The following is a 10,705-nucleotide window of genomic DNA, read 5'->3' on the forward strand; positions in this document are numbered from 1 at the left end:
TTGCTGTTGAGGCAATTGCACTGTCACCAAGTTTAAACTCAGGTTGACGTACCTTTCTCCAGTTTTGATCCAGGTAAAACTATTGTTCACCATAAAACCCAGGTTAACCCATCTTTTAGAGGAAAGCTGCGTCCTAACGGCTCTGTTAAGAGTTTAAACTGGAATTCCAAAACAGTTGCTGTTGAACTTGACCTTAAGGGTAGTGTAACTCTATTTTCCACCACTGTTTTGGATATTTATGACTATTCTCATGACTAAGTTTAATATATATATATTTGAAATTCATTGAATTGTATTAATTTAATAATATTATTGCATCGGCAGATACAAATACAATGCTGGGTAAAGATGAGGGGTATCACTTTAAGAGTCTGAAATATAAAAGAACAATGATAACATTTCACGTGATTGAATTGTATTGGGTGGATATAACCTGGACAGCATGGTAAGTTTGCAAACCCCCTTGCTTGTGTGGACAGACCAATTACATTAAAGCCCCTTTCTACAGGCTAAACTGATGTAACCTGTGGCTCATTCAGTGACAGTGCAATTGCTGTTATGACTCAAGGTAGCAGCATTTTGTTCTAAGAGCGTGTAGGAGTCATCTTAAACCCAGGTCGGATCCTAATTTGCTGATCCCTTTTGTAATGCTTTGAGAAAATCCAACCATTGCTTGTTGTTTGTACTTCCTGTGAATTGTAAATGACCAATGACCTGTTCCTAACCTAATCCTGGTCTCTGGGCTTTTGGATTACGGCTTGATTAAACTCTTTAACAATCACCTTCAGCACTGTTTTCATTGTTCTAATTCCCTTTATGTCTACAGTATGTCTCTTATCTTTTATAATCCACTCATGATACAAGGGATGGGATGCAAGGACTCTTAACTCGAGTCTGGGAGGTTCACATGCTTTGAGCTGCATTATAATTGGGTATAATCCTTTCTTTGGGAGGATAATTGTTTACATCAAATAATAAATGTATTGTCGACAGTTAAAGAGAATCTGAAGCAACCTGCCCAGTGGAGTGTATTGTACAGTAACGCTAAAACCAAATATGCTAATGTTACAACGCTCAGCTGAGGCAAGAAGAATGGATATGTCAACCTCATTAGAGATCTGCTTATCTTATTTAAAGTAGCATAAGTAGTTTATAGTCTGGATGGATGGATGGAGTTTGAGCTAAAGCCTTGTCATTTGTCCTTATCCAGTTTAAAGCCTATTGGGAAAGAAATAGCATTAGCAGTAGATATATTTGCTGAGAATAGGAATGTTGTTATTTGACACAAGAGTCATGAGTGGAAATGTTTTGTATTTGTTAAGGTTAATCAACTATGCTGTTACTAATTAGCTCGAAGAATTCAGAATGGGAATAATTTGTAGTCAAGTACCACGTTACGTGTGAGCGCACTCATTCGGTAGATTAATTCTTGAAACAATTTTACAAATAGTTTCAAGAATTTCCATCTGAGACTTTATTTTCTGAACAAAACACATCAGCTTTCTGTGGTGTCTGGGTTTGCTCCAGTGAACTAGCTTGTCCTGTTTTCCATTCAAATCTGTCCGTTTCAATACAGACTTTTTTGCTATGGAAATAAAGACTAAAACACCTGTATCATAAAAAAATATATATTATACTATACATCAGGGTACAGGAAATTTGGACCCTACCCTACAGGTGATGTTTGTTTCCTGTTTCCTGTCAGATCAATTTCTTGGTAAATTGATGCTGTGTGGTGAAATCTTAAACCTTGAGAAGAGCTTCAGGAGTTTAGATATGTGGTGATTTCGATGTTTGAGCGCAGGGATAATTTAAGTAAGCGGATATTGTAGCAGTTGAGTGTTTAGTTTATTGATTGATGTCAGACTAGTCCATTATCTGGAAACTGTTGCTGACAATGACTCAGACCTTTCCTACGTTGCTAACTTTTTAAGGGTCAACATCGCTCTAGCAGCTGTTTATTAAAATAATTGTGATACAGTATGATATTCTATTGTTTGTTTGTGATTTTGCTGCTTTATTTCTATGAGTTTGTTCCCACATATCCATCTCCTCAGTATTATATCTAGAGTTATAGAGCTAATGATGGTTTCCACATCCTCTATGCTACAAACAATTACTCAGGTAACCAATTTCATTTCATTATCATTTCTTGAAAGTCTATGTTAATTCATGGTTGACCTCCACACCTGTGAGTACAGCTTGGGCTGTGTTTCACTCCGGAGTGACGAGAGGTTGCAGCAGTAGGGAACACTGGAGTCCAGGTCAGCTTCTTTGCTACTGCAACATTCGACAGTGCTGCTCTCCTCTCCACACACACACACACACATCTGCTATGCCCCCCACACACACACAAACACATACCCACACACACACATAAAAGGATGTCAGCCATAACGTACACCCAATCATGCATGGGGATTGTAAATGAGACGTTTCTCAGTTTGATGTATGGTTGTTCTTCCTCTCTGGCTAAAATGAGAAACATTGATGTCTGAGCTGTAGGCCCAGGAGAATGCAGTCTTACACAAGCACACACAGACACACTTATCTCTCATTCTGTTCAAACATCAAACGAAAAGAACATTTCCTCCCTGCCCAACATGCAATTATCCGTGGCTCTGTTCTTTGGTTCTGAAAGGACCCTCCTCCAGGGCTTCTGTAGTACCACAGGGCTACAGCCTGGCTCCCTTCGAAACACGACCATCTTCTGTAGGAAAAGTAGAGACTCAGATAATAGCAAGTGCAACCGGACACCGCACGGTCTGTGGAGAGTCATGACTGAGCACATCCTAACCTGGAATGACATCGCCCCTGACGCACATTCCCAATCAAGAGGAGGCTCTTGTCGTCCGGTTCTCTCTAGTTTTATCTCCCTTTTTACCCTTTATCAACTCACGCCACCTGCCCTGCGCTCATTTCTTCTCCTGTGTCCACCTCTTTCTTTCCTTTGTCGTCTCTCCATCTCTTTCCCTCCTTCCACTCATCTGTGTGTTCCCCGTCCCCCCCTTTTTGGAGGCCATCTTTCGCCGTTTGCTTCTGTCTATCGACTGTAGTTTCTAACTAAGCGATCCCCGACACAGCCTCTTGTCTGCTGCGTGAGTGAGACATGCGGCACCGTGTCGTGACATCTGGACGACACGGCGTCGTGTCATCAGCTCTCTCCCTGCTGCTTTAAGGAGCGAGCCGCCCGTGGACGTTCTGCTCTGCCTCCAACGTTGACGTGGCATCGTGCCGCTGAGTCACGCAGCCCTCTGACAGAACCGGAGACCAAGTGTTGAGCTGGTGGTGTGAGCACAAAAGGCTGCCTACCACAAAGGCCTGAGGGCTTGGTTTCCACCTATCATGCCACAACTGGCACGGGAGGTCCTCCCATGCCCTGCAGTAGGAGGCCATGTGTGGAGAAGATCATGTTTTGGGAGGGTCTAAAGAGATGATGTAGTGGTTTGAGCTTTATTTACCTGCGAAGAATCACACCATCCTTCCCCTCCAGACAGACTATGTTTATGCATGCATGGGTATATGTGTGCAGAGGCCTGTGTGTGTGCATTTTTGTGTATGTGTGTTTGTCAATGAATCTATGAGCGTGTGTATGCCTATGTTCCCTGAGCAGACAATGGGGACAAAGGTATCAAACTTCTAAAACAGCAGTCTTCAGAAGGAACCAAGAAAGATTCAGCCACCTGGAGAAATTACCCCCACGGTACCCAAACTGATCTCCAACCAGATTTACAGCATAGACCTGCGTAAACAATACTGGTTTTGACCCTTTATTTCCACCAATCAGAGTCTCCCTCTACAATGACACACTTTTCACTCAAATATTTTTTTAATTGTATAGCCCTTTTAACAAGCAATGTTGTAGAGGAGGTAACATACCAACTGAACTGCACCTTAACCAACCTAAAACCCTTAAAGAAGACATGGAAAAACTCCTACGAAATAGCAGTAAAAAAAAACAACAAGACAAAAATGATGCAACAAGAATAGAGATCAAACAAAAAGAACTGCAAGCGAATTGATATTGATATTCTGAGTTCTGAATTGGTAGAGCCACTCTGCACTGGTTTTAATGTCTTCATGAGATCTTTTTTTAATGATTTTTTCACAGGCATTATCAGTCTGCCTGAGACGTGATGTTGTTGTTAATGGGGGGGGGGGGGGGGTCCTGAGAGTTTATCAGTGTGAGACGACTAGGAAACAAGTGAGGGAAGGAGGAAAGGATGGAGAGAGTTATAGAGCAGAGTAGCACAAGGGAAGGAGGTGGAGAGATGGTTGATGGAGTATATCACGACAGGGGAGCCAAGGGGATGGCTGTATTGAGAGTAAGTGAGATAGAGGGAGCAAATATGCAGGGAGGGAGGGAGTGAAGGAGAGGGATGAGGGAGGGAGAGACTAAAATGGAAGGACAGGCATTCTACGGCAGTGAAAATGCCTCCTTGACCCTCTCGCTGCTAGGCAATATGCCTCCCGATGGTTCCCATGGTGACATGTGTGTCACCATAGGGTGCTTTGAACTGAGCCACGGGGCTTTTCTAGAACTGTCCGTCCATCCTCTGTAGGTTTGACGCTGGCGTGACTTTCTAACATGATCTACTGTACCTCACCTTCCCTCTTCCTTGACCCTTCCCCTATTTCACCCCCCACCCCCATCCTCGTATCCTTCCATACTTTCTCCTCTTCTTTCTCTTCTTCTACTCCCCCCCCACCTCCCCACAGGGGTCTTTCCGTGGAGCTCTGTCCTCCTCCCCTGCCAGGCCGACCGCGGCGTCCCCTCGCAAGCGCGGCGCGGAGAACGCCGTGGTGCACTTCTTCAGAGGCATTGTGAGTCTTTACTAACTCTTCTGAGGGGACCTCCCGTTGGAAACGTTGCAAACTTTGTAAAGGCATTAGAAAGCTATGCTTGTTTTTTCTCAATCTGTGGTCTGGTCGGCCTTTCCATGCCACAGCCAGTGGAGCTGTTGCTCTAAAAAGCAATATATTCCTGACTCTCTCTCTCTCTCATCAGGTGTCCCCTGCCCCTCCCAAGTCTAGGGTGAGTCACATTCACCATCACGTTGCTCCGTCTCATGGTCATGCAGAGTAATGGATTATGCCGTTTTCTTCGAGAAGTGTCATGTGTGCCTTGGCCTGTGTTTCAAACTGTACGCTGTGTCTCTGAACCAGGCCTTCCCTGCTGCCGTTATCTGTCTTTCCCCTTTCCTCTCTATCTGCCCCCCTTTCCCTCCCTCCCTCCCTCCCACTCACTCACTCACTCATACACTCCCACTATCTGTGTGTCTGTCTTTCTGTGTGTGTTTGTCCCTCTGTCTGTCTGTCTGCCCGTCTGCCTGTCTATCTTTCTACCTGTCTTTCTACTTGTCTGTCTGTCTGTTGCCTTGCCAGTGGAGGGGACTCCAAGCCAAGCTAGGCCTGGTAGGTGTTTAACCGCTGCTCCAGACAGAGGTGTCATGTCCGACCAGCTACTGGTTGGGGGTTGGGGGGTGGGTTAGGGTCCCGTCTCTCATCAGATTCACTTGTCTCTGTTTCTGCCCCGTAAACTACCTTCTGGTGCATTGCACCTTTGGCTAGATATACTGTACGTGTACACTACAAAATGTACCGACTACAAACTGTCAATATTGTATACCCCATAAACCGTTCACTGTAAATCTTTGAGCCATCTTCATATAATACTATCTTTCTGAGGCTTTGGATCCCCAGTAATCTATGCATACATGCCTACCAGCTCCATCTCCTTCCTTTGTTTAATCTCCCTCCGCCCAGGCCACTCCCCCGCCAGAAGCAACAGTCAACATCCTGTTCTCAAAGCCCCTCTCTGTTTGGTGACATGAATCCTGCTCCATCGTCCTCCTCACTTTCTACTGATATGTGGATGCTGTGGTTGTTATGAGTCATTTAACAGCTAACGGCGTGTGAACTGGAGTGTGTGTGCGTGTGTGTGTGCATGTTACAGTGAGCGTGAGATGAAAGAGTACTCCTTTAATCTCTTCTCCCCGAGGGATTTTCGAAGAAATAAAAAAATCTGTCCTGATAGATGTTTAATCTCGGTTTCATCTTGATGGTTTCTCTTCTCAATCTTAAACATCAATCTTCAAGGCACGGTGATGAGATTAAAATGTACTGTATCAGAGGGCATTGACATGAAACCCTTTTATGTTATTGTAAAGTGACACGCCGCTGACTCATAGCCTACTGATCTTGTTCGGGTCAGAGTCATTAATGATCTGGGCTCAGTTTGGCCTCCCTCCAGTCCTTCCCTGACTGGTGGGTTGGAATAGACACTAGGATCTGATACTGAGGCAGGCTCCGGACACTCCATAGTCTGTCCTGAAAGCGTCTCTGTCGGCTCACCCTCTCTCTCTCCACCTCCTTCTTTTGTCTCACTCTAATCATCCCCCCTTCTTTTCATTTGTCTCTTCTCAAGGGCTCTCAGAAGTCGCAGTCTGCCAAGGCTAAGAAGGCCAGCCCTACTGACGGCCAGGGAACCCTGTCCAAGATCTTCAAAATGGTAGGCCTGATAAAAAAAAAATTACCTGCAAAACAAACAGCTTCCGTAGTGATAAAATAACCTAAACTCTAAAGACGATTCTTCTTGGCTCAATCATTGATTGGTATATGATGCAATGTTACACACTAATCACGTTCTCGATCTCTTCTGAATATCTTCTCCACCTCAGTGATGACACCACACATTCAGTGAGTAGCCTAACCGACAAGTGACAAATAACATAGGCCTACGCTTAAATCGCTATGAATGTTCCACCTTTCCAAGCTGGTAGACAGTTAAAAGATAGTCATCACAATATATGATGCAATTTTGAAGGTAGGTTAATGCCTTTGTTACTTGCAAGCAACATTACTGCCCAGTAAGGCTATTGGAGAGCCAGGTGTCAATACTGTTTGATTGCTGGCAATGGTGGCGACTGGAGAGGGCTATGCTAACCGCTAAAGGGCAATAACTACCATTCCATCATCGGCTGGATGTTTTCTAGACTTTGTGGCTTCTGATACATTCCACGCCGTAGCACAGACGGTGCTGCGCTGCCTCATAACCGCCGTCACGACTCAGGTTGTGCGATCCTTGTGGGCGCCTTGTTTAGATATTGTTGGTTTGTTTACCTGAAAGAGAGTGAGGCTCACGGATTGGTGCGGGCTAATTTGAGGGACATGCTCGAGCAAGTCTCTATCTTCTCTGGCCTGGGTTCATTCCAACAGGGTTCCTGCCAGCATAGCAAAAGATAGGCTCAGTCATAGTCAGTTAATTAGCTTGGTGGGGAAGGATGGGAGGTGTGAGGGAGGGAGGGAGGGAGGGAGGGAGGGAGGGAGGGAGGGAGGGAGGGAGGGAGGGAGGGAGGGAGGGAGGGAGGGAGGGAGGGAGGGAGGGAGGGAGGGAGGGAGGGAGGGAGGGAGGGAGGGAGGGGGGGGGAGGGGGGGGGGGCGGTGGCAGGGGAGTGCAATGATTTTGTAAAGGCACTCCTTAGCTTATGATAGGTATACCTTGCAAACTTATACTACACCATAGCTAGGCATACTTATTACTAGCTACAGTATGATAATGGAGCTGCTGTTCAGCTACAATTTATGAAAGGCCTACACTGTACTGCAGTTATGGTGATGAAGAGATACAAAAGTTTCCATTTTACACTCTATTAGTTCTTTGTAACGTTTTTTTTAACATGTTTAGCATTTTAATTAGTTTTTCTCTGACCAAAAATTTTTTCCAGCTCAAATGGCTGTTCGAAATGCTCAAAGCAAAGGCTGCCCTCCTTTCTGTGTGCAAAGATTTATCAGCTTTGTACGATATGGATTATCTTTAGTCCAATCATTCTCCCCAAAGCTTTGTCTCATTTGTATAATCTGTGTACCATTTAGATCCTTGGCCCCTCCTACTTCACCATCTAAACAGAAAAAATGCTAGTCTATTCTTGGAATAAGCTCCTGTTAAATTGAACATCATATCTGCCTTCTTGGCCAGTAGGCAAGTTGGTAGTTTTGTCTCAAAGGATCCAGTGTCCACAGTGATGCAAACTATTTGTCAGGTCCCCAAGAGGAGGAAAACATTTGCTTCAGAAAATGTTTATTACCACTCGCAATACTGTCAGGAAAAACTTAAGACACAAACCTTGAGGGTCTTTGAAGGATTAATCCTTTGTGAATTGCAATAACGATTCATTCTGAAGGAATATATTCATGTTTCTGTTGTCTTTTCAACTAATTCATGCATTTCCCGTTGCTCCTCCAGGGAGGAAGTCGAAGTGCTTCTCCAGCCAAACGCTGAGGTCCCTCTCTGCACCCCTTTCAACAGCGCCTGGGCAGATGTCATAACTAAGGGACTACAGTGGGAAAACAGAAGAAAAACAAAATCTCTCCCTGCTTCTCTAACTCTCTAACCTAGACTGTAACTCTGATGCCTCTTTCACTCCTTGGCTGGTAGTAGCAACACAATCTGTCTCAGCATTGTCTCATCTGGCATGTGTCCCCCATGCAGCTTTCCTCTTCCCCCCCATCCGTCTTCTCCTCGTCCTTCACCATGTGAACTGCAGTTGCAGGCATCCCCCCCCCCCCCCCCCCCATTCCTCCATCTTATGTCTTCAGCTACCTGTCATATGACTCTCTAGCTACTTGTTGTATAGTTGTCTAGCTATGTGTCATGTACTTCTCAAGTTACCTGTCAAATAGGTCTCTAGCCACCATGCTTTAGCCTTTGTGTCTCTGTGTCTAAAATATGTCTGATCTGGCTGGCTAGCTGAGTTGAACCTGGGGTAAAGATGGTGGATGTTCCTTTGACCTGACCAATAGCATGTCAGCAGGCCCAGAATGACCAGGTCCAGTTCTGGCTCAGTAAAGAGTGGTTTTTCGTCCTGTCGAAATTGTCTCTCGTCATACAGGTCAAGCCTGTCATAGTCTGTTTCATGAGTGGACTAACTCATCCTCTCATTTATAATTGTGGCCCACTGGGCTTTGTGTTTTTTTTTTCAACACCTCCCCTCACATCTTGGCCAATCATGTCTCGTCTTAAATGTGCTGTCCTTCCATGTTTTACATTAGGATCTCTTATTGGCTGTGAACTTCGGTGGTTACAAAAATGTGTTAACCCTCTAAAAATCTATGCAATAAATTGTAACAATGACTGAATGATGTTCTAGTTTCTAACACTGCTTCATTTTTATTTGATTTCCAGTCGATTGTCATGGCTGAAGTAAACACTAACGTTACGAGATGGCTCCGGGATTGTCCCGACCATAGACCTAACCGATTCTTCTGAAGTGCACTGGTTTGATCCCTGCATGGCAGCGTCTCTGCTCTGAAAGAACGCTTCTGCTGGCGCCGCCACCCTATGTACTGAGCGCGCTCAGAGATACAGCCAGACCCCCCCCCCCCCCCACTGCTTGTAGTTGTAGTCTAGACACGTCGTCCTTTTTGTTTTAACGGTCTCCGGCTTTAAAGAACAGAACCAACAAAGAATACAAAACAGCTAGCTGAAGCGATGCCATTTCTTGCTCTAAGTGCCAAACAACTGATTTCCTGTTGTCTCTCTCATGTGGATTTTGAAACACAAACACGTTCACAAAGGTGCTCAATACTGTAACTAAATATCAAAGTATCTGAAAAAGATGCGAACGATGATAGTTCGGGAAATTTATGAGGGAGAGTCGTCGATAAGGTTATGACAGATAAACATTGTACTACCAACACCACTATACTGTCCTTGTTTATAAAGGGAACCCTGTGTTTTACTGTACAATAGGCATGTGTAGTCTGTAGCGTTCTCTGCCTCTCCCCATTCCTCCTACACACACATCTCCGTGTGTGTGTCTGCATGTGTGTGCGAGTGTTTGCGTGTGTGCTTGTGCACGTGTGTTACCTGTGTGTGTATGTGTGCATTTCCGTATGGGTCCTGTGAATGAATGTAAATTAAACTCGAGACCCTCATTGTTGTACCTATAATAAATATATGTATGACCAGCCACTTAACTTGAAATAAAAAATAAATCAATTAAAAATTCAACAAAACTGTCTGTTGCTGCCCTTCTGTTTGATCAGTTCAGGAACAAACAAACCACACCATAGTGTGTCCAAGTAATGTTTAATATATGTACACGTGAAATATATATCTAAATGACTGTATTTGCAAAATAACAGAAATAATTATTTATATATAAACACTTTTAATATTGTATTTGTGTATAACACACATGCACAATTTCTAGAAGATTCTTCTATGTTGCACTATTTCTGGTTACCCTTTCTGCAATCTTAGATCGGAGAAGGTTATTTCAGGTCACAGATCTGATGTGGGCCCTCACAGCCTACAGATGGTTTTAGTCACCATGACTCCGCTAGCAGCTTGTGGGTCCTCCCACACTCCTGGCACCTGAGGTTGTTGGTTTTGTACCGTAACTGCATCTTCATTAGGGAAATGTGATACTATCCTGAAGGTACTGTAGGGACTACACATGTGATACTATCCTGAAGGTACTGTAGGGACTACACATGTGATACTATCCTGAAGGTACTGTAGGGACTACACATGTGATACTATCCTGAAGGTACTGTAGGGACTACACATGTGATACTATCCTGAAGGTACTGTAGGGACTACACATGTGATACTATCCTGAAGGTACTGTAGGGACTACACATGTGATACTATCCTGAAGGTACTGTAGGGACTACACATGTGATACTATCCTGAAGGTAC

The 10,705-nt window shown here is 44.4% G+C and overlaps 1 protein-coding gene across 6 annotated transcripts in view; it reads left to right on the forward strand.

The window, feature by feature from the left end:
• LOC136943828 (myelin basic protein-like) overlaps nt 1-10,017 on the forward strand; it is a 12,673-nt gene extending 2,656 nt beyond the window's left edge. Inside the window, exons 2-7 of one of the 6 annotated variants that reach the window (XM_067237296.1) lie at nt 4,720-4,824; nt 5,009-5,035; nt 5,386-5,415; nt 6,428-6,511; nt 6,681-6,699; nt 8,246-10,017. In XM_067237296.1, coding sequence (XP_067093397.1) covers nt 4,720-4,824; nt 5,009-5,035; nt 5,386-5,415; nt 6,428-6,511; nt 6,681-6,683 — 249 coding nt within the window. In that variant the 3' untranslated portion in view covers nt 6,684-6,699; nt 8,246-10,017. The remainder of the gene's footprint in view (nt 1-4,719; nt 4,825-5,008; nt 5,036-5,385; nt 5,416-6,427; nt 6,512-6,680; nt 6,700-8,245) is intronic. The other 5 variants (XM_067237293.1, XM_067237294.1, XM_067237298.1 and 2 more) reach the window with 5 other exon arrangements.
• The last annotated feature ends 688 nt before the right edge of the window (nt 10,018-10,705 follow it).

Source organism: Osmerus mordax, chromosome 6, assembly GCF_038355195.1.
Source record: "Osmerus mordax isolate fOsmMor3 chromosome 6, fOsmMor3.pri, whole genome shotgun sequence".
Classification (NCBI taxonomy): Eukaryota; Metazoa; Chordata; class Actinopteri; order Osmeriformes; family Osmeridae; genus Osmerus; species Osmerus mordax.